This window comes from Scyliorhinus canicula, chromosome 15, assembly GCF_902713615.1.
Source record: "Scyliorhinus canicula chromosome 15, sScyCan1.1, whole genome shotgun sequence".
In the NCBI taxonomy this organism is placed as follows: domain Eukaryota; kingdom Metazoa; phylum Chordata; class Chondrichthyes; order Carcharhiniformes; family Scyliorhinidae; genus Scyliorhinus; species Scyliorhinus canicula.
In genome coordinates, this window is record NC_052160.1 from 86844523 (window position 1) to 86869199 (window position 24677).

At 45.3% G+C, this 24677-nt stretch overlaps 1 protein-coding gene across 5 annotated transcripts in view; it reads right to left on the minus strand.

Moving 5' to 3' along the window:
* sycp1 (synaptonemal complex protein 1) overlaps positions 1–24677 on the minus strand; it is a 741816-nt gene that overhangs the window by 162282 nt on the left and 554857 nt on the right. For all 5 annotated transcript variants that reach the window (XM_038820847.1, XM_038820848.1, XM_038820846.1 and 2 more), the window contains one exon: positions 3090–3182. In XM_038820847.1, the coding sequence (XP_038676775.1) occupies positions 3090–3182 (93 nt within the window). The remainder of the gene's footprint in view (positions 1–3089; positions 3183–24677) is intronic.

Sequence of the window (24677 nt, forward strand, 5' to 3'; positions counted from 1 at the left end):
CCCAATCCCCAGCCTCCGTATTTTCTGCAATAGCCGACCGTGGGGAACCGTGGGGAAGAATATCTTCTTCCAGATCATTAATGTATATTGTGAAAAGTTGTGATCGCAGCACAGACTCCTGAGGCACACCACTAGTCACCAGCTGCCATCATGAAGAAGACCCCTTTATCCCCAATCTCTGGGCGAAATTCTCCCAAAGGGAGACAAAGTGCCGACGCCGGAGTGAAAACCAGAGTGTTTCACTCCGGCGTTGGAGGCCGCTCCTCGCCCCCTATTCTCTCCCTCCCCCCCCCCCCCCCCCCCGGGGGGCTAGGAGCGGCGGCGCATCAATCTTGCGCGCCGGGCCATGACGCTTGCGTCAAAGTGGCGCGGCCTGAATGACGTGGCCGGCGGCGCCTAAATGACGTCACCCGCGCATGTGCAGGTTGGTCGGCGCCAACCCGCGCAGGCACGGTTGCCATCTTCCCCTCCGCTGCCCCGCAAGACATGGCAAATTGATCTTGCGGGGCGGCGGAGGGAAAAGAGTGCGTCTTTCAGAGACGCTGGCCCGACGATCGGTGGGCACCGATCGCGGGCCAGACCCCTCCTGAGCACGTTCCTGGTGCTCGATCCTCCCTCCGCCCCCACAGGCCCCACACGCAGCGGTCTCACGATGTTCACGCCGGCAGGGACCAGGTGTGGTTGGCGCCGGCGTGAACTGGTCGGATTTGACAGGCCGCTCGGCCCATCCGGGCCGGAGAATCGACGCTCGACCGGAGCGTCGATTCTCCGAGCGGCCTGTCGCAAAACAAGGCACGCCATTTTGAGGGGGGGGTGAGAGAATCGCGTGGGGGCGCAACGGCGGCGTGGCGTGATTCGCCCGGCAGCCCCATGATTCTCCCACCCGGCGTGGGGTCGGAGAATCGCGCCCCCTGTCTTCTGCCAGTCAGCCAATCCTCTATCCATGCCAGGATCTTACACTGAACACCATGGGCTTTTAACTTATTTAACAGTCTCCTATGCGGCACCTTGTCAAAGGCCTTCTGGAAATCTAAATAAATCACGTCCACTGGTTCTCCTTTGTCTAACTTCCTTGTTATCTCCTCAAAGAACTGACATTATTAAATCTTCCTTCTCATCCTCTAAACTACCAATATTTATCTCAGCCACTCTTTTTTTGTTTTATATATTTGGAGAAACTTTTACTATCTGTTTTTATATTCTGAGCAATCTTACTCTCATAAATCAATCTTACTCTTCTTTATAGCTTTTTTGTAGCTTTCTGTTGCCCCCTAAAGTTTTCTAAATCCTCTAGTCTCCCACTAACCTTTGCCACTTTGTATGCTTTTTCCTTCAATTTGATACTCTCTCTTGATTCAGCAGATATCCATGGTCGATTTTCCCTCTTTCTCCCATCCTTCCTTTTTGTTGGTATAAACTTTTGCTGAGCACTGTGAAAAATTGCTTGAAGGTTCTCCACTGTTCCTCAACTGTTTTACCATAAAGTCTTTACTCCCAGTCTACCTTACTGTTCTCTCATCCCATTGTAATTTCCTTTATTTAAGCACATAACACAAGTGTTTGATTTTACGGTCTCACCCTCTATCTGTATTTTAAATTCCACCATATTGTGATTGCTCCTTCCAAGAGGATCCCTAACCATGAGATCATTCATCAAACCTGTCTCATTACACAGGACCAGAACTAGGATCTCTTGTTCCCTCGTAGGTTCCATTACATACTGTTCTAGCAAACAATCGTGGATACATTCTATAAACTCTTCCTCAAGGCTGCCTTGACCGATCTGGTTAAACCAATCGACATGTAGATTAAAATTCCCCATGATAACTGCTGTACCATTTATACATGCATCAGTTATTTCTTTGTTTATTGCCCACCCAACCTTAATGTTACTGTTTGGTAGCCTATAGACTACTCCTATCAGTGACTTTTGCACCTTACTATTCCTCATTTCTACCCAAATGGATACAACCTTATCCTCCATCGCACCAATGTCATCCCTCACTACTGCCCGGTTGTCATTCTTAAATAACAGAGCTACACCATCTCCCTTACCATCCACTCTGTCCTTCCAAATAGTTTGATACCCTTGGATATTTAACTCCCAGTTGTGACCATCCTTTAACCATGTTTCAGTAATGGTCACTAAATCATAGTCATTCACGATGATTTGCGCGATCAACTTGTTTACGTTATTCCGAATACTACGTGCATTCAGGTAAAGTACCCTTATTTTGGCTTTTATATCTGTTTTGAATCTTAACACCTGTAAACTCTCTTGTTATTTTTCCTTTTATCTTTTCTCCTAATTTTCCTTATCGTTGAACCCATGTAACACCCTGCTGCGTCGCTTTCCATTTATGTTTTTACTTCCCGTTTTATTTCTTTTAGTATTACTGGGCCTATTCACTGAGCTCTCCTCAGTGACTGTACCCTGTACTGTGGCCCTTTTTGATTTTTGACTATGGCTTCTCTGCCTTACACTTTCCCCCTTACTGCCTTTTGTTTCTGTCCCCGTTTTACCTCCCTCCGACTTCCTGCATTGGTTCCCATCCCCCTGCCACATTAGTTTAAACCCTCCCCAACAGCACGAAATCATCTGGTCCCATTGATAGCAATTGGACCTGAAGGTCCCGCTGCTGCCAATGATGGGTGACCTCCCACCGCTGAGTTACACGCTATGGGAAGGCCAGAGAATCTTGCCAATTATCTAAACTCTTAGAAGATATGTCTCTATCTCCTGCTTACAACATTTAATGATCTTTGTTTTGATCTTATACCCCATACACTATTAGCTCTGCTCCATGTTCTTATCTACAGCGAGCATCTATCTTTCGCTAACTTATCCACAGTTTATTTCCATAATTCTATGTATCCATCAGTTTATTCCAAAAGATTAGCTTAAACACCTCACATGCTCCAACACGTCGCACAACACAAAGAGATCTGGCCTCCAGATTCTCTGCTATTTCCTTTGGTTTATATTCAAGGTTAAAGTGCAAATCGACATCGCATAGCAAAGTTTTGCCTAATTATTTTAAAAGACGATGTAATTAACGGCCAGTAAAGAGAATAATTTAGAATCTTACCAAAGGCTTTTTAGATAAGTTGATTTTTAGTTCTTTTTCTTTCCAGCATTTCAATTCAGCATCTTTTTCATCGACCATTTTATCATACTGGTGCTGTGTAAATTGATAGGAAAATCTAAAATAAGTTAAACAAGCTTTTTTTATATGACATGTTTTATTAATGTATATGATCAGTATTAAAATGTCTCTTGCACAATTCTACTCACAGTAAGTCAAAGGATATGCTGCTTTATACTATGTTCCATACATTATATTAACAAGTGTTATGGGCCAGGGTTTAGAAAACTATAACGTATATCATCGAGTTCACCTGACCTACAACTGTTTATCAATTTTGGTTAGATGAGCACAAGGACCTGCCTTTCAGGTGTTATTCAACAGAGCCCTTAAGCACTTTTAATCAAAAAGATGTTTTATTCTACAACTTTAGTTGACATTTTTATAAACACACAATTTTTTATTTTTTTTATTTAGATTACCCAATTATTTTTTCCAATTAAGGGGCAATTTAGTGTGGCCAATCCACCTACTCTGCACATTTTTGGGTTGTGAGGGCGAAACCCACGCAGACACGGGGAGAATGTGCAAACTCCACACGGACAGTGACCCAGAGCCGGGATCGAACCTTGGACCTCAGCGCCGTGAGGCGGTTGTGCTAACCACTAGGCCACCGTGCTGCCCTATAAACACACAATTAAGGATTTTTATTAACTACAAACATAAATAGCCCACACAGACACAGTGATTTATGTATCACCCTTAATACATTTCACCCTTTAACTGTTCCAATTTAATAACAAGGTCCCATAAACCAGAAACCCCTTTTCAAAGGTGTGGCCCAACACACAGCCCTCTTACTATCTTTAAGAATTGGTATGGACACTCTTGTTTCCTTTCCAAAACAGCAGGTTTGAATTCCTTCCAGAAAACGGTTATCTCTTTTAAGTTATCAAGTAATCTGGAAACTGCTTTTAAAATGTAGATAGAGAAAAAACTTCTTTCAACTTGTGCAGCACCAAACCAGTTCAAAGCAAAAGTAAAACTCAGAGCCACAGCTATCTCCTAACACAAAATCGAATGTAAAACATCTCAGAGCCACAGCCCAGCTCCACCCACACAATGGCATAATTGAAGCCATGTGTGATAAGACATAAATATTTCTTAAAAGGACACTCCCATGACAGCAGGGTTTTAAAAATAAAATTGGGTTCATAAATCTATAGGATGTAATTCCAGTAGTTATCTTGGGATTGTTCCTGTTAGCGGATTTGGCACTGACTCTTTTGAAGTACTCAACACCAATGATGAACCATCTAATTTTCACAGGGCTAGAGGACCTCTATCCCACTGCAAACAAATATAGGGCACCTGGCAGACCTCCACCCTGCTCCATATTCTGGCACCTTATCTCTATACAGTGGCGGTGTCCAGGGCCCGACCCCACCATCTCCACCCATATCCAAACCCACCCCCAACATGCCTCATCCCACGAGAGGAACTTATCGTGTTCCTTTGGAACCCTGAACAAGGAATAAATTACAAGAGTCTTTTTTATAAATTGTTCTTTTCCTCAGAGCCCATTCCCTGGAATTAATCCTTCCTCTTCAGTTATTTTGACGACTTACATTCTTCTGAATGGAAAAACACATGACTTGGCAACCAACCAGTAAACACACTAGGTGCCATTTGAATCAGGAAAACAGGAATTTGCACTGTAATAAAAACCTCCCCATTGATTCCACATCCCCCACATCACTATTGCTTCAAGGTCAAGCAGGAAATTCCAGATTAGGCCAGGACCAAGCACACCTGGTCCAGTATGTTTCCAATCATTTCTCTAGACTCCTTCATGGGCAGACTGGCTGTGGGAATTAAGCCCCTGTAGCTACAAAATCTTTTCGGCCAGTTGCATTTTTAGGCACATATGACATGTAAAATTCCTGGTAGCCAGTCGGTAAAGAAAGAAGCCTCAGCCAATATTTACTTGGCAGAGGTTCATTTATAGAGTAAATCATTGCAAGTACACAACTCTTAACTTAACTCACACCTCGGGAGGAAGTTAATGCCGTTCCTCATGGCAACTTTGATGGTGGTTGGGGGGGGGGGGGGGCATTTAATCAGGTGGGAGATTGGCAGATGGGATCTCAGCACCTTCCTGCTTCCACCTTGATTAAGTCAGTGACAAGAAGGCTCATTGGATGGCCTTCCCAGCTGTTGCCAATTGAGGTTCTTAAGTGGGAATTAAGTACATTATAGCGGCTACAAGACATTCTGAAGTGGAAGGGTGAACAGCCAGTGGTGGTGGCACACAATGGTACAAATGACATCGGTTAAAAAAATGGATGAAGTTCTAAAAGCAGAATATAGTGAGTTTGGAAGAAAGTTTAAAAGTAGGACCTTGAAGCTAGTGAGCTCAGAATTACTACCAGTGCCATGTGCTAGTCAGAGTACAAATAGCAGCATATATTGGATGAATATCTGGCCGAAGGGATGGTGCGAGGCAGAGGTTTTCAGATTCCTGGGACATTGGAACCAGTTCTGGGGGAGTTGGGACCAGTACAAACTGAACAGGACCTTGATTGATGTCCTGGGGGAGCATTTGCGAGAGTGGTTGGGGAGGATTTAAACTAAAATGGCAGGGGTTGGGACACTATGCAAGGAGTCAGAGGAGGAGAACCAAGGATAAGACAGTAATGGGAATAAAAAAAGTAATGGCAGAGAAATTAAGCGCTAGAATCAAACAAGGCTTCAGTGAAATATAGTGAGAATGTTAAAAAGACATGCCTTAAAGCTTTGTGCCTTCCCATGCGGAGCATTCAGAATAAAGTGGATGAATTAATTGTGCAAATGGATGCAAAAAAGGTTTGATCTAGTCGGAATTACGGAGACAAGATTGCAGCATGACCAGGGATAGAAACTGAACATCCAGGGGTATTCAGTATTTGGGACGGGCAGACAAAAAAGAAACAGTGGTGGGGTTGCATTGCTGGTTCAAAAGGAAATTAACACAATAGTGTGGAAGGCTATTAGCTCCAATGATGTGGAATCTGTATGCTAGAACTGAGAAACACCAAGGGGCAAAGAACGTTATGGGAGTTGTATATAGACCCCCAAACTGTAGTAGTAATGTTGGGAATATCATTAAACAGTAACTTTGTGACGCATGCAATAAAGGAACATCTGTAATTTTAGGTGACTTTAATCTGCATTCAGATAAAATTAGTAACAATATTGAAGAGGAGGAATTCCTCGGGTGTATCTGGGATGATTTCCTGGACCAATAAGTTGAGGAACCAACTAGAGAACAGGTTATCCTAGATTGGATATTGTGTAATGAGAAAGGAATCATTGGCAATTTATTTCTGTGAGGTCCTTTGGGATTGAGCGACCATAATGTAAGAGAATTTTTCTTCAAGATTGAGAATTACGTTGCCGATTCTGAGACTAGGATCCTGAATCTAAATAAAAGATACTATGATGGTATGAGTCAGGAATTGGCTCTGATGGATTGGGAAACTTTAAAGGGATGATGGTGGATAGGCAATATTAAATATTCAATGAATGCATTGAAGAACAGCAATTGTTTAATCCTGTCTGGCACAAAAATAAAAGGAGAAAGTTGGCCATATAGTGGCTTACAAGTGAAATTAGAGATACTATTTGATCCAAGGAAGAGGCGTACAAATTGGCCAGAAAAAAACATCAGACCTCAGGATTGGGAGTAGTTTGGAGTTCAGCATGGAGGACCAAGGGATTGATTAAGATTGGGAAAATAGAGTATGAGAGCAAGTTTGCGGGAACATAAAAACTGATTGTGAAAGCTTCTATAGGTATATGAAGAGAAAAAGATTGGTGAAGACAAATGATGGGATATTGTTGAAAGCCTTTTGACTGTCCTGTGTCCCCTTTCAAACCCCATCCAGCTACCTGCTTTGACCTACAGTCTTGTGGTTAGCTGCTATAATATTACTGCACCCTTCGGGATTTCTTTTTAAATTACAGTATTTCGACACTGGAACACCACTGTCCTGATGGACGAGCCCAAGGCCCCCCTTTAGGTTATTTGGCAGAACCTGTGATATTGATTTTATAGACTTGACTGTCAGCCAATTCCTGTATGTAGGATTCTCAGCCAGCTACTATTGTTGCCTATGATTGGTGAAGCTAGTCAGAAACTTTCAGGAAAGAAGACAGGTCTTCTGCAGAGTTCCAAATTTTGTTCAGTTCTGAGAAGGTTTCAGCCAGGTCACAGCTGGAAGGCCCTCTCTGTCTCTGATGCTTTTCTCTCTTTTGACCAGGTGATATCTAAATCCTGCAAACTAGTTCTATGAAGGCTCTCCTAGTGAGAAGGCAGACAGCACTCAAGTTTATGGAAAGCATCTGGGGTAAGAAAACAAGCAGTTACTCACCAGATCTGTAAACTTTTAATCCTCTCTCTGGAAGGCTGGGAAGAGCTTGAACTGGGAACATTCTTTAAAATACCGCTGGCACTTGTGCATAGAAATCAGGCAAACGAAAGAGCTCCAAATTCTCAAATTTAAAGCCCAGTAATATCTCAAGGAGGCAGTAGCTCCATCTGGTGGTAGAAGCGGGGGAGCTCATCAACCTTAATTCTGTGTAAAGGTCCATCTGGTAGTGGAAGGACTGAATTTCACCGACCTGGAACTCTTGGGTAAAACACCACCCCGGAGTCTAATGACGGAATTGTGACAACTTGAACCTGTTGAGTAAATCTATATCTTGAGGCCGCAACTACAGCAGCGAAAAGTCATCTCACACCTTCTCCTTTAATCCCTATTTTTTCTGATCCTTCTCAACCTTACCTTGTGTATGTCTTGTGTGTGTCTTAGGGAAGGGTGGGACAGGGTTTTGGGAATATGTAGATTGGTAGACCATTGTGCTGTTATTTCTTGATATTCAAAATCATTGTTTCCTTTTGTTATCAGTAAGCAGTTTGCTAATGTTTCCCTTAGCAACCTAGTGTATGTAGCTCATTGGAGCAGTCAGGGTTAAAGATCTTCGGAAAACACAAATTATTGATTAATTCATTTATGTTGGGACCCCAGGATCTGTGGGGCTGGAATTGACCACGCACTCTCCCAGGGTGTCATAACATAAATGTAAGTTCCCTTATAATTAGAAACAGAGGGGTTTATAATGGGAACAAAGAAATGTCTGACCAACTAAATACATTTTCAAAGAATGCAAACAACAAAGTAGAACTGTTGGAGAACACAGGATTTAGTGAGAGGGAGGAACTGTGGAAATCAATATTTGTAGCAAAATGGTGTTGGGAAAATTGATGGGATTGAAGGCGATAAATCGCCAGGGTCTGATAATCTATATACCAGAGTACTTTAGGAAGTGGCCCTAGAAATAGTGGATACATTGATGGTCATCTTCCGAGATGCTATGGACTCTAGAACAGCTCTTCCAGATTGAAAGGTAGCTAATGTAACTCCACTGTTTAAAAAAGAAGGTAGAGAGAAAACTGGGAATTATGGACCAGTCAGCCTGATTGCAGAGGGAAAATGCAAGAGTCCATTGTAAAAGATTGAAAAGGAGAGCACTTGGAAAATAGTGGCAGGATTACACAGAATCAGCAAGGAATTTAGAAAGGCAAACCATGTTTGATAAATCAACTGGAATTCTTTCAGAATGTGACGAATAGAGTTGACGAGGAGTGCCAGTCGATATGGTTTATTTGGACTTTCAGAAGGCTTTTGTCAAAATCGACAGAAGAAGTTAACGTGCAAAATTAAAGCATATGGATTGGGAGTAGTGTATGAAGATGGAGAGAAAACTGTTTGGTGCCCAGGAAAAGAAGAGTACGAATAAACGGGTCATTTCTGAATGGCAGGAAGTGTCTCGTGGGGTGATGCATGGAACCATGCCAGGATTCCAGCTGTTCAGAATATATATTAATGATTTAGATGAGGGAACTAAATGTGCAATCTCCAAATTTGTAGATGATACAAAGTTGGGTGGAAGGGTGAGCTGTGAGGAGAATGCAAAGATGCTTTAAACAAGCTGAGTGACAGGGCATGGCAGATGCAGTATGATATGGATAACTGTGAGTTTATCCACTTTGGTCGCAAAAACAGGACGATAGGTAAATTTAACTCCTGGGGCTAAAGGGATCAAAGAATAAGGAGGGAAATGTTCAGAATGGAGTTCAGTTACGAGTGGCGTACCACAAGGATCTGTTCTGGGGCCGTTGCTGTTTGTCATTTTTATAAATGACCTAGAGGAGGGCGCAGAAGGATGGGTGAGTAAATTTGCAGACGACACTAAAGTCGGTGGAGTTGTAGACAGTGCGGAAGGATGTTGCAGGTTACAGAGGGACATAGATAAGCTGCAGAGCTGGGCTGAGAGGTGGCAAATGGAGTTTAATGTGGAGAAGTGTGAGGTGATTCACTTTGGAAAGAATAACAGAAATGTGGAATATTTGGCTAATGGTAAAATTCTTGGCAGTGTGGATGAGCAGAGGGATCTCGGTGTCCATGTACATAGATCCCTGAAAGTTGCCACCCAGGTTGATAGGGTTGTGAAGAAGGCCTATGGTGTGTTGGCTTTTATTGGTAGAGGGATTGAGTTCCGGAGCCATGAGGTCATGTTGCAGTTGTACAAAACTCTAGTACGGCCGCATTTGGAGTATTGCGTACAGTTCTGGTCGCCTCATTATAGGAAGGACGTGGAAGCTTTGGAACGGGTGCAGAGGAGATTTACCAGGATGTTGCCTGGTATGGAGGGAAAATCTTATGAGGAAAGGCTGATGGACTTGAGGTTGTTTTCGTTAGAGAGAAGAAGGTTAAGAGGTGACTTAATAGAGGCATACAAAATGATCAGAGGGTTAGATAGGGTGGACAGTGAGAGCCTTCTCCCGCGGATGGAGGTGGCTAGCACGAGGGGACATAGCCTTAAATTGAGGGGTAATAGATATAGGACAGAGGTCAGAGGTGGGTTTTTTACGCAAAGAGTGGTGAGGCCGTGGAATGCCCTACCTGCAACAGTAGTGAACTCGCCAACATTGAGGGCATTTAAAAATTTATTGGATAAGCATATGGATGATAAGGGCATAGTGTAGGTTAGATGGCCTTTAGTTTTTTCCATGTCGGTGCAACATCGAGGGCCGAAGGGCCTGTACTGCGCTGTATCGTTCTATGTTCTATGTTCTATGAAAGCGGGAACAGGTTACTGAGTTGCATGATCAACTATGATCATAATGAATGGCAGAGTAGTATCGAAGGACTGAATGCTTTACTCCTGCTCCTATTTTCCATGTTTCTAGAATGGGAACAGTGCATAGATCTATACAGAGCTTCAGTGTGTGTCTGACTCCTGCCTGGCGAATAGCAGCTCACTTTCTCAAAATGACGAGGCTCTTATCATGGCAACATTAGAACATAAGAACTAGGAGCAGGAATCGGCCATCTAGCTCTTAGTGCCTGCTCTGCCATTCAATGAGATAATGGCTGATCTTTTGTGGACTCAGCTTTAAACAGTGGTGTCACGTTTGCTAATTTCCAATCCGCCAGAACCACCCCAGATTATAGTAAATTTTGGTAAATTATCACTGGTGCATTTGCAATTTCCCTAGGCATCTCTTTTAGCACTCTGGGATGCATTCCATCAGGGCCAGGAGACTTGTCTACCTTTAGCCCCATTAGCTTGACCATTACTACCGTCTTAGTGATAACAATCATCTCAAGGTCCTCACCTGCCATCGCCTCATTTCCGCCACTCACTGGCATGTTATTTGTATCTTCCACTGTGAAGACCGACCCAAAAAACCTGTTCAGTTCCTCAGCCATTTCCTCATCTCCCATTATTAAATCTCCCTTCTCATCCTCTAAAGGACCAGTATTTACCTTAGCCACTCTTTTTTGTTTTATATATTTGTAGAAACTTTTACTGTCTGTTTTTATATTCTGAGCAAGTTTATTCTCATAATCTATTTTACTCTACCTTATAGCTTTTTTAGTAGCTTTCTGTTGCCCCCGACAGATTTCCCAGTACTCTAGTCTCCCACTAATCTTTGCCACTTTGTATGCTTTTTCCTTCAATTTGATACTCTCCCTTATTTCCTTAGATATCCATGGTCGATTTTCCCTCTTTCTACCGTCCTTCCTTTTTGTTGGTATAAACCTTTGCTGAGCACTGTGAAAAATCGCTTGGAAGGTTCTCCACTATTCCTCAACTGTTTCACCATAAAGTCTTTGCTCCCAGTCTACCTTAGCTAGCTCTTCTCTCATCCCATTGTAATCTCCTTTGTTTAAGCACAAAACACTAATGTTTGATTTTACCTTCTCACCCTCCATCTGTATTTTAAATTCCATCATATTGTGATCGCTCCTTCCGAGAGGATCCCTAACTATGAGATCATTAATCAATCCTGTCTCATTACACAGGACCAGATCTAGGACCGCTTGTTCCCTCGTAGGTTCCATTACATACTGTTCTAGGAAACTATCGCGGATACATTCTATAAACTCCTTCTCAAGGCTGCCTTGACCGACCTGGTTAAACCAATCGACATGTAGATTAAAATCCCCCATGATACCTGCTGTACCATTTCTACATGCATCAGTGATTTCATTGTTTATTGCCTGCCCCACCATAATGTTACTATTTGGTGGCCTACAGACGACTCCTATCAATTACTTTTTCACCTTACTATTCCTGATTTCCACCCAAATGGATTCAACCTTATCCTCCATAGCACCGATGTCATCCCTTACTATTTCCCGGATGTCATCCTTAAATAACAGAGCTACACCACCTCCCTTACCATCCACTCTGTCCTTCCGAAGAGTTTGACACCTTTAGATATTTAACTCCCAGTCGTGACCATCCTTTAACCATGTTTCAGTAATGGCCACTAAATCATAGTTATTCACGATGATTTGCACCATCAACTCATTTACCTTATTCCGAATACTACGAGCATTCAGGTAAAGTACACTTATGTTGGCTTTTATACCTCTGTTTTGAATCTTAACACCTCAATCAGTAAACTCTCCTGAGTTATATTTCCTCTTAACGTTTCTCCTAATTTTCCTTGTCGTTGAACCCATATCTTCATGTAACAACCTGCTGTGTCGCTTATCATTTATGCTTTTACTTCACATTTTATTCCTTTTAGTATTACTGGGCCTATTCACTGAGCTTCCCTCAGTCACTGTACCTTGCACTGTCACCCTTTTTGATTTTTGACTATGGCTCCTCTGCCTAACACTTTCCCCCTTACTGCCTTTTGTTTCTGTCCCTGTTTTACTACCTTCCGACTTCCTGCATTGGTTCCCATCCCCCTGCCACATTAGTTTAAACCCTCCCCAACAGCTCTAGCAAACACCCCCCTAGGACATCAGTTCCAGCCCTGCCCAGGTGTAGACCATCCGGTTTGTACTGGTCTCACCTCCCCCAGTTCCAATGCCCCAGGAATTTGAATCCCTCCCTCTTGCACCATCTCTTGAGCCACACATTCATCCTATCTATCTTGACATTCCTACTCTGACTAGCTCGTGGCACAGGTAGCAATTCTGAGATTACTACCTTTGAGGTCCTACTTTTTAGTTTAACTCCTAACTCCCTGAATTCAGCTTGTAGGACCACGTCCCGTTTTTTGTACCTATATCGTTGGTGCCTATGTGCAGCACGACAGCTGGCTGTTCACCCTCCCTCCCCAGGATGTCCTGCAGCCGCTCCGAGACATCCTTGACCCTTGCACCAGGGAGGCAACATACCATCCTGGAGTCTCAATTGCGTCTGCAGAACCGCCTGTCTAGTCCCCTTACGATTGAGTCCCCTATCACTATAGCTCTGACATTCTCCTTCCTGCCCTGCTGCGCAGCAGAGCAATCCATGGTGCCATGAACCTGGCTGCTTCTGCCTTCTCCTGGTGAGCCATCTCCCTCAACAGTATCCAAAGCGCTTTATCTGTTTTGCAGGGAGATGACCGCAGGGGACACCTGCAGTGCCTTCCTACTCTTGCACTGTCTTTTGGTCACCCATTTTCTATCTCCCTCAGCAACTTTCATCTGCGGTGTGACCAACTCGCTATAGTGCTATCCACGACGTCCTCAGCATCGCGGATGCTCCAAAGTGAGTCCATCTGCAGCTCCAGAGCCATCAAGCGGTCCAACAGGAGCTACAACTGGACACACTTCTTGCACGTGAAGGAGCCAGGGACAGTGGACGTGTCCCTGAGTTCCCACATCGCACACGAGGAGCATGACACGGGTCTGGGATCTCCTGCCATGTCTTACACCTTTGGTTAACTTCAACAATGACACTTTCAAAAAAAAACACGAAGAAAAAATAAATAAATATACCAATGAAAAGAAAAAGAAAAAAGAAAAACTACTTACCAGTCACTTACCAGGGATAAAAAGCACCTCTTCCCCCCACAAGCTTCAAATTCCCACCTAGCTTCAAATTCCCAAACTCACTCTTAGCTGTGTCACATTCTTGGCTGTGTCTTCTCTGGCTCACTGGGAGAACTCACTGAAAGTGAGTTACAAGTTGCTCTTTTAAATTGGCCTGAATTGACTCTCCTCCCCCACCTGCTTTTAGATCAAAGTAGATAAGGTGACTGACACTTAACTGCCAGCCAGTTATGTGAGTGGAAGGGGCAGCCCTTGTTAACCTTCACTGCACAATTCTAGATGAATTTAAATTCTTTAAATTTAAAAAGGAAAAGTCTTACCAATTGAATTTAATTCAAATCCCACCTAGCTTCAAATTCCCAAACACACTCTTAGCAGTGTCTCACTCTGGCTGTGTCTTCTCTGGCTCACTGGGAGAACTCACTGGGAGTTATATAATGGGACACTACTCCTCTCACCCTGAATTCCACATATTATCACCTTTTCTGGCAACATTCTTTCCAAACTACATAACTCCTCATCTCTTACCATTAAAGATTGACTAGCTCCCGTATCTCTTAAAATTGTGACTTCTTTACCTGATCCTCCTGATACACATGAGTAAACTTTACCCACACAAGTAAATTCTTTAAAGAGATCTGTCACCTTCTTATCAATCACCTCTTGATCGAGCTGTGCAATCGTTTGCACTTCCTTCGCTTCCCTTGAGCTTTCCTTTACCACTTTAACAAACCCCACTGTCTTATCCTGTTTTACCACATAAGCCTTCCCAGTGCTTTTCTTCAACCACCAACACTGTGACTTTACATGGCCTAGTTTATTACAGCAAAAACATTTGAAACTTTTCATGTCTCTTCCACCCTCATGGATTTCTTTTTTAATCTGAGGTACACTCTGCTTATTATCTCCCTTCAGATCACCTTTATTTTTACCACTTGCGTATTTCTCATGTCCCCAGATTCTATCCCTCACAGGCTGAAACTGATGTCAGAAACCAAGCTTTGATTTCTGAACTAATTCATAATCATCTGCAATTTCTGCTGCTAACCTTGCGTTTTAACCCTCTGGTCTTCCACATGCGTTCTCACTACATCAGGAATTGAATTTTTAAACTCCTCCAAAAGTATAATTTCTCTGAGAGCTTCATACATTTGGTCTATTTTCAAAGCCCTTATCCACCTATCAAAATTACTCTGTTTGATCCTTTCAAACTCCATGTATGTTTGACCAAATTCTTTCCTTAAATTTCTAAACCTTTGTCTGTAGACTTCAGGCACTAGTTCATGTGCACCTAAGCTGGATTTTTTCACCTCCTCATACGTCCCAGATACCTCCTCCAGTAGTGATGCAAACACTTCACTAGCCCTACCTACCAGCTTTGTTTGAATCAGTAATACCCACATGTCCTGTGGCCATTTCATTTGTTTAGCTACCTTCTCAAATGAAATGAAAAAGGCTTCTACCACCATCTCGTCAAATCTTGTGAATGCTTGGACATATTTAAATAGATTCCCACCAAGCCTTCGACTTTGACGCTCTTTCTCACTATCCTCATCACTATTCTCAAACAGTACGTTTCCCTTTACGTCTGCCAATTTTAACCGACTGTCATGTTTCATGGCCATTTTCTGAAGTTCAAACTCTTACTCTTTATCTTTTTTGCTGATCTGTATCTTCCTTTTATCTTTATTTTTGTTCTGCTCTTGGTATTCTTTCTTTTATCCTTTATTCTCTCTCCTTTTCTTTTTCCTCTCTTTCTCTTTCCTCTCTGTCTCCTTCTCTTTCTTTTACCGCTCTCTCTCTTTCATTTTTTCCCCCTCTCTCACTCTTTCTTTTTCCTCTCTTTCGTATTCAAGCTGCTTTAATTCTTCCTCATGTTCCATTTGTTTAATTTGTAACTGAATTTTTGCCATTTGCAATGAGTCAAACTGTATCTCAGGCAACTTTAAATGCTTAGCCACCACCATAATTACCTCATCTTTTCACATTTTGTCAGGTAATGTTAATTGCACTGTTTTTGCCAAATCTAACAGTCTGCTTTTAGTCTCTGCCCGTAAGGTACTGCGTGTGACCGTCTCCACCCCCAAAATCTTCAGAGCCTCTGAAATAGCCATTGTCCACAACACACTTCCCATTTAAACTAGAGTACCACACTGGATAAACAACCACAATATGCTCACCCATCACTGTCTTTATGTTCACTAAGCCAATCCAATAGACAGACTTTTATCCCCTCGAGCCCCCAATTTGTTATGGGCCAGGGTTCAGAGAACGCCAAAGTGTATCATGGAGTTCACCTGACCCACAACTTTTACTAGATTGTGGTATAGGGAGAACATGGCCCACTCTACAGGTGTGGTGGAGCAGAAATGGAAAAATATTTTCAAAGCAAAACAATGTTTATTCTATGTACTCAAGTTAACCTTTTTAAAACATACAGTGAACATCTTAGCAACCATTAATTCAAATGCAACCCCCAAAGAATACAACACTAAGTAATCCTTTAAGCTTTCCTTTTAACATCCATAAGACTTAAAACACCATTTACCAGAAGCACATCAGGTTAAAGTCACTAATGTTATTAGTTTTAAATCGCCAGGATCGATTTACAGTCTTTAGATTACAGAGAGATATTCTAATACACCTTCTGGCTGTGACTGCAGCTATCCAGCTCTGAAAACAAAACTAAAACACAGCCTGCAGCAAACAGCCTAAAACGAAAGTAAAAAGCTGGCAGACAGCCCTGCTCCACCCACTGTCTGACATCACTGAGTGGTAAACACCCATTTCTTAGAGGTACTCTCACATGACAAAAGTCATCCAGACTGGGCCGCGTACAGCACCCTGAACTTCACCACCTTCTTCAAGAGGGCAGCCATGACCCGATTGAACCCATCCCTCCTCTTTTCTAGTTCTACACCGAGGTCTTGATGCACCCTCAGCTCGTTCCATTCCCAGCTTGTTCCTATCCCAGGTGCACATCCTCGTCTGCCTCACCCACCAAAGAATCTTCTCTTTATCCAGAAAGTGGTGCAACTGCACCACCATCACCCTTGGCGGCTCACCCGCTTGCGGCCTCCGCATCAGCGACCTGAACACTTGGTCGACCTCCAGGGGCTGGTAAAATGCCCCTTCCCCCATCAGGTGCTCCAACATTTTGACCACATATGTTACAGCCTCCGCACCTTCAATGCCTTCAGGCATCCCCATAATTCTCAAATTTTGCCTTCTGGTGTGATTCTCCTTCAACTTCTCTGGGTCTCCCGCCTCACCCCGACCTCGGCCATCAATGAGGCCAGGTGATCTTCGTGCTCCCCCACCTCCTCCTACACCTTCTGGATTGACAGGCCTTGGCGCTCCAACCTCTACTCCACTCTCTCAATACCTGCTTTAATCTGCTCCACCACCTTGGCCAGGTCCTCTAGGGCCTCCTTCCTCTGCTGGCTGAACTTAGCATTTAAAAATTCCACCAGCTAATCTGCTGACCACTGCGTGTGCAGAACAGGCCCTTTTCCCACCGCCAGCTTAGCCTGTGGCACGTCACAGACTTCCTGCTCCAACAGCTCCATTCTTTTCGACCCACTCCTAGTTCGTGGATCCATCCACCAGCCACACCAGAGGAGTTACACCCCTTTCCATCCAAAACTCTGCCCCTCAGACGGGGAAAGAACCGAAAAATACCACCTTGAGCGAGAGCTACCAAATGTGTGACCACTCACTTCATGGCCGCCATCGGAACTGCATAGGATGGTAATCACATTGGACAATTTACACTTGCTTTCTGCCATTTTATAAAATAGTTCTTAAGATTGTAATCTTGTATTTGAAATGTTTTTTTACCTTGGCTTCCAGCCTTCACATTTAAGCACCTATTCTCCATCACAATGTTATATTCCTCATAGTTATTTGGTGAGAGAAGTAATCAGCAGCTGGATTCTTCATCGGCGGGATCCTTCATTTCACGAGCAGAACACCCATGCCCGCAGATATTCAGCCGTCGTGGGGGTGCCCTCAATGAGAAACTCCATTGACCAGCTGCTGGGACGGACGATTCCACTGCCAACAGGAGCAGGCCACACCAGAAAACGGTAGCGGCAGGATGGAAAATCCAGCTCTAGAGCTGTTAAGCAACCATCCTCCATTATAATGTTATATTGCTGATAGTTATTTGGTGAAAGAACAAATCAGAATCAACTTTACTTGGTATAAATACAACCGGTGTGTGTAAATGTTTTTATCTATGTGCACAAGTAAATATCCATTTCCTCAATGTCAGCGAAACTAAAGAGCTGGTCATTGACTTCAGGAAGCAAAGTATTGTACACATCCCTGTCTGCATCAATGGTGCCAATAGTGGAGATGGCTGACAGTTTAAATTCCTAGGTGTACACATCACCAACAATCCATCCTGGTCCACCCACGTCGACGCTACAACTAAGAAAACACAACAGCGCCTATAATTTCCCGGGAAACTAAGGAAATTCGACTTGTCCACATTGACTCTTGACCAACTTTTCCAGATGCGCAATAGAAAGCATCCTATCTGGCTGCATCACAGCCTGGTATGGCAATTGCTCGGCTCAAGACCGAAAGAAACTACAGAGAGTCGTGAACACAGCCCAGTCCTTCACGCAAAAACACCTCCCATCCACTTGACTATGTCTACATCTCCTGCTGCCTTGGGAAATCAGGTAGCATAATCAAAGACCCCTCCCATGTGGCTTATTCACTCTTCCAACTTCTTCCATCAGGCAGGAGATACAAAAGTCTGAGAACAAGCACCAACGCATTCAAAAACAACTTCTCCCCCGCTGTTACTGGACTCCTAAATGACCCTCTTATGGACTGATTGGATCTCTTCACACATCTGGGGTGGCATGATAGCACAGTAGTTAGCACTGTTGCTTTACAGCTCCAGGATCCCAGGTTCAATTTCCGGCTTGGGTCACTGTCAGTGCGGAGTCTGCCTGTTCTCTCCATGTCTGCGTGGGTTTCATCCGGGTGCTCCAGTTTCCTCCCAGTCCAAAGGTATGCAGGTCAGGTGGATTGGCCATGCTAAATTGCCCTTAGCGTTCAGGGGGGTTGGGTGGGGTTGCGGGGATAGGATGGAGGTGGGGGCTTGAATAGGGTGCTCTTTCCAAGGGCCGGTGCAGACTCGATGGGCCAAATAGCCTCCTTCTGCACTGTAAATTCTATGATTCTATGATCTCCACTGCTGAGTAGTACTACACTCACCTGATGCCTGCATCTATGTATTGACATTGTGTATTATGTTTGCCCTATGTTTTTCTTCATGTATGGAATGTTCTGTCTGGACTGTATGCAGAACAATACTTTTCACTGTACCTCGGTACACGTGACAATAAACAAATCTAAATCCAACTTAATGCCCTCCATATGTATATACTTAATCTCAATTGATATGACAGACATGCAAACTCTTCTTGGTGAAAGACAGCATAGAGGCAGACAGTTGTGAGTTGGTTTGCTATTTGGAGGGTTATGGCATTGACACTCAGCCAACTTCCTCACCCCCACAAAGTGCCAAAAAAGATTCAATGATCCCACAAAAGCAGACAAGGTAACATACTAGCCAATCAACATTAGTAGAGACATGGTGCTGGGAAAATTGATGAGATTGAAGGCGGATAAATCCCAGGGCCTGAGAATCTGCATCCCAGAGTACTTAAGGAGGTGGCTCTGGAAATAGTGGATGCATTGGTATTCATCTTCCGGGATTCTATAGACTCTGGAACTGTCCCTGCAGATTGGAGGGTAGCTCATGTCACTCCGATATTCAAAAAGGGAGGTAGAGAGAAAGCAGGGAATTATAGACCAGTAAGCCTAACATCAGTAGTGGAGAAAATGCTTGAATCCCTTATCAAGGACTTTATAGCGGAACATTTAGAAAGCAGTGACAGGATCAGTCAGAGTCAGCATGGATTTATGAAGGGAAAATCATGCTTAACAAATTTGTTGGAATTCTTTGAAGAGGTAACCAGTATAGTTGACAAGGGAGAGCCAGTCGATGTGGTATATTTGGACTTTCAGAAGGCGTTTGACAAAATCCTGCAGAAGAGATTATTGTGCAAAATTATAGCGCATGGGATTGGTGGAAATGTATTGAGGTGGATAGAAAACTGGTTGGCAGAGAGGAAACAAAGAGTAGGAATTAATGGGTTCTTTGAAAATTGGCAGGCAGTAACTAGTGGGGTGCCACAGGAATTGGTGCTGGGACCCCAGCTATTCACAATATATATCAATAATTTGGATGACGCACAAAAATAACATCTCAGAATTTACAATGGTACCAAGCTGGGTGGGAGGGTGAACTGTCACATGGATGCAGAGATCCTACAGCATGATCTGGACAGATTGGGCGAGTGGACACATCAATGGCTGGTGCAAGATAATTTGAATAAGTGTGAGGTTATTCACTTTGGAAGCAAAAACAGGAAGGCAGATTACTATCTGAATGGTTGTAAATTGGGAGAGGGGTTTGTGCTGCGGGACCTGGGTGTCCTTGTGCACCAGTCGCTGAAGGTAAGCATGCAGGTCCAGCAGGCGATAAAGAAGGCTAATGGTATGTTGGTCTTCATTGTGAGAGGTTTTGAGTACAGGAGGAGGAACGTGTTGTTGCAATTATACAGAGCCTTGGAGAGGCCATGCCTAGAATATTGTATCTCTTTTTCTGAGGAAGCTGTTCCCAATGGTGGGTTTGTCCAGACCAGGGGTCACAGTATGAGGATTCAGGGTAAATCATTTCAGACAGAGATGAGAAGACATTTCTTCACCCAAAGAGTGGTGAGCCTGTGTAATTCATTACCACAGGAAATAGCTGATGCTAAAATATTGAATATATTCAAGAGGCGGCTAGATATAGATCTTGGGACGAATGGGATCAAAGGTTATGGAGAGAAAGCAGGATTAGGTTATTGAGTTGGATGATCAGCCATGATCGTGATAAAAGGCGGAGCAGGCTAGAAGGGCCAAAAGGCTTCTTCTTGCTTCGATCTTCTACGTATCTATGAGGCCAATTGTGCACCGGCAGCACCTGTCATTCAAGGATCTGCCAGACCAGGCATGCCATCAAAGACTCCAGACGAGCAGGGAGACAGTGCAACATATCTGCCGGATCATGGCAACCTGTCACTGCGGGGACTGGAGGAGCATGCTCGCTCCCGTCAAGGTGATGGTCTCCAGAACCTTTATGCCACAGGGTCCTTCCAGGTGCCAAGTGGGGACCTATCCGAAATCTCAGAGATCGGTGTACAGGTGCTTCCATGCTGTCACAGAGTCCCTATTTGCCCAGTTGGCACAATACATCCATTTCAATGTGGACCTAATCTACCACGATGTCTGGGCAGCTGGGTTTGCCACCATCACAGACATGCCCGAGTCCAGGGGGTGATCGACAGGGTGCATGTCACCCTACAAGCACCTGCAAGTGACAGCCCCTCCACACAAACCGAAAGGGTTTCCACTCTATGAATGTGCAGCTGATGTGTGACCATCAGATGCATCATGCACGTCTGCACCCGATACGCAGGGAGTGTGTACGAAGCTTTCATACTGACACACTCGACGATTCCCGGCCTCTTCGAGGCACACGCTCCTGGGCGACAGGAGCTATCCATTGCGGTCGTGGCTGATGACGCCTATCCGAAGGTCACAGACCGACGCTGATACCCACTATGATGCCCATGCAGCGAACAGGAGAGTGATTGAGCGCTGCTTCGGCCACCTGAAGATGTAGTTCAGGTGCATGGACCCCTCTGGAGAGGCCCTCCAGTATCATGCTGGAAGAGTCGCCTGCATCATTGCGTAGCAGAAAGGCGATGTGCTGGATGAGGAGGATGAACTCCAGGCTTTGTCCAATGTGGAGGATGCAGGGAAGGGCAAGATTGGCCAGGACATGGGGCCTAGGAAGCCTTGGAAAGCATGACTTGTGCTCCAGGGCCAAGACACAAGGAACTCTCTGATCGACTGGGGGAAGGGGGTCTGGCCAGGCACACAGATACCGCATCACCCCTGCCCCACACCTGCAACTCCTTCATGATATCTACCTGCCTCACTACGGGGGTGCGAGTCCTGATTTGGTAGTCACAGCGGGTCGGAACTATGGGATGGAGGATGATGACAACCCACTCTGCAATGAGCTCTGGTGCTCCACATCATTTGACAATGTCTGACTCCTGCCCACGCACGTGTCCAGAGCAGGCCACCCATCACACCCTTCTGACAGAGCACCGAGGCAGGTTGTAATGGTGTGAACAAGTGTCTGATGTGACAACATATATACAGATATGTTGTCATGTGAGAGTACCTTTTAAGAAATGGATGTTTAAGCAATGTACCTTTAAGAAATGCAGCAGCTCATAGTGCTGAAGTGATGTCAGAGTGTGGGTGGAGCTGTTTTTTTTTAGCTCAACCATTTAGCAGTGTTTAGGTTTCAGTTTTGAGAGAGAGCAGCTGAAAAGTGCCTGGTTGGTTTGCTGTGAGATGTTTGAAAGGAGAAAGCCGGTTTGAGGAGAAAGCTGGGTGTGTTTGTGTGTTTTGCAAAAAGCTGCAAGAAGAAAACACAGAACTGGTCTGTTGATGTCTGAAAATCCAAAGACTATAAGTATATTGAATGTAACCTCACGTCTGTTGTTAAAGGTGAAGTATTTTGGAGGTTTGAAGGAACATTTTGAGGGATTATTTAGTGTTGTATTATTTTCGGGGTTATCTTTGGAATAAGGGGTGGTAAATGATCCAATGTTTATTTGAAAAGGTTAAATTGAATTCATTGTTTTGTGTTTAAAAACCCATGTGTCCATAATTGTAATACCACACCTGGAGACCAAGCCGTGTGCTTCAAAAGCAACAATACATTAAAGGGCGAGGTTGGTTGAACTCCATGATACATTTTGGGGTTCTGAAAACGGCGCTGCCATAACAATGTGCCCAGCCCCTATCACTAAACTGTGCCCTGCACCGATGCAAACATAACTGGTGTCTAATTTTCTAGGCTTACAGGCCCTAACACTACGTCTAGATGGATCATCAGACAGAACATCAGGGGTGGAGGCGGCCTGCTGTGATTTCCTCCCTGTGACCTGGATCCCTATTGGCGGCCATCTTCTGGGGCGACCGGGCCTGGATGGGCCTGGCTGCTGCTCGGGTGTCCCAGGTGGCGTGATGTCGCATGTTCTACCCGCTGCCCATCAGATACATAAGGGACAGGGGGAGGGGGATTGGGGAGGGGAGTCTGAGGTGCTGCGGTGTTCTGGCACCTCCCCTGCGGGAGTCATCGGCACGGGTCCCATAACCTCCTCTTCCATCGGGGTGTCCGATGGCGCCCGGGATACTCCATGGATGGAGGATATTCCATGGGCCTGAGAGTGGAGCTAACCTCTGTTGCTCCCCCGCCACCTGGGGTTGCCAGTCCTGGAGGACTGCTCTCGTCTCGGCCAGGGCCTGCATGCTCATCGCCATGGAGCACAGGGGGTGGACTATGTTTGTCTGTGATTGCGGCACATCACCCATTAACTGTGCCACCGCCTTCTGGGTCAGTTATAGATTAGGCAGTCATGATGTGAAGATGCTGGAGTCACCTGAAGAAAGAGCTGCGTTCCAAAAGCTATTGATTCGAAACAAACCTGTTGGACTTTAACCTGGTGTTGTAAGACTTCTTACATTAGGCAGTGACTGTGCCATCTCCCTCTGGGACTGGGCCACCTTCCTCTGCATCTGTGCCACATTGGCCAGCACCTGGGCAATGCCGGCGACACTCTCAGCTCTGGACGACTGTGACTGGGCGAAGCTCAGGAGCGCCGCTGCCATGTCTAGGTGTCTCTGGCACATGGCTGCCCATGAGAGGGCTGCCCTGTCCTGGTCCTCAACCACCACCTGCACAGAATGCCCCGGGCATTGGACATGCTGATCCACAGCCGCAACGCTCGCAACCAAAACTTCCACACCAAGAGCCTCCATCGCGGATGCCACCCGTGGTGCGGTGTTAGCCTGGGTGGCATGTGTGGCTGGCACCATCTTCTGCTCCTGCACATGGTTGGACTCGGCCACATGGACCTGCAGGTGCTGGATGCTCACCTTATGTAATCCCTTCCTCTGTGACTGCATCTCCACAATCTATGGGAATCTCCAATAGCCTCCAAAGCCTGAACCCGATCTGGCGACAGCCAGTCCCTGGGTCGGCCTGATTTCCGACTGCACCCCCTCGGGTGTTCCTCCCTCCACCTGATATACCGGAGCATCTGGGTGTGCACCAGAGTGTGTCCCAGGAGCCTCTTCATTGAAGCGCATAACCGAAGTGAGTGTCTTTGGGATGGTGGAGATTGTTGGAGACAGCTGTGAGGAAAAACCAGTGTCAACGTTGGACTCGAGCTCCAGGTTTCGGGCATGTGGGTCAACTCCATTACGGTGTCATCATCGCTCCCCGGCTCACAGGGTTCAGGCTGTGGCAGGGGGTGGGTGACATCAGATGGACCCACTCCATCACCAGTGGGTCCTGCAAGACACAAGACAAGATGCATGATTAGACAGGAGACCGTTTGGTAGCTGGGGTGGTGTGAGAATGTTGAGCGGGTGATGATGGTGTAGGGGTAAGGGTGGTGTTGCGGTGAGGATGGCATGGGGTGAGGGTGGTGTTGGGGGGGTCTTAACACATGCGCAACGGGGAACTGCAACTAAGTAGGGTCCCACTTCCTCGTTCGAAGCCGATCTCCACCCCAGTGACAGCCATTTCCTTTGGTTCAGCGACCATGTCTAGGGCCCGTTGCTCTGCTGCAGTGAGGGGCCGCAGGGCTTGCGGTCCCCCTTCAATCTTCTCCCGCTCACTGCTGTTATGAGCGACCATCTCTTGGGGATGAAACAGGAATCACAGTCCGAAGTATGCAGCACTTGGGGTGGGTAGCTGATGTTTTCAATGGCCAGGGTACCCGGCCATGGCAGCCGATATGGGTGCCGCCATGTAGTGCAGGGGCACAGTGCTGTCTATTCACCCTTGCCGCACTGAGGAGGTCATGTATTTTTTATGGCACTGGAGGCCGCCCTGGATGGTGTTGTTGGTGGCGCTGACCACCTCTGCCACCTGCGCCCAGGCATGGCAAACATCGGCGGCTGGCAGCCCCATTCCTGGGCCAAGGTAGAGTATAGCCCACCTCTCCACTATGGCATCCATGAGGGTATTGAGCTCAGC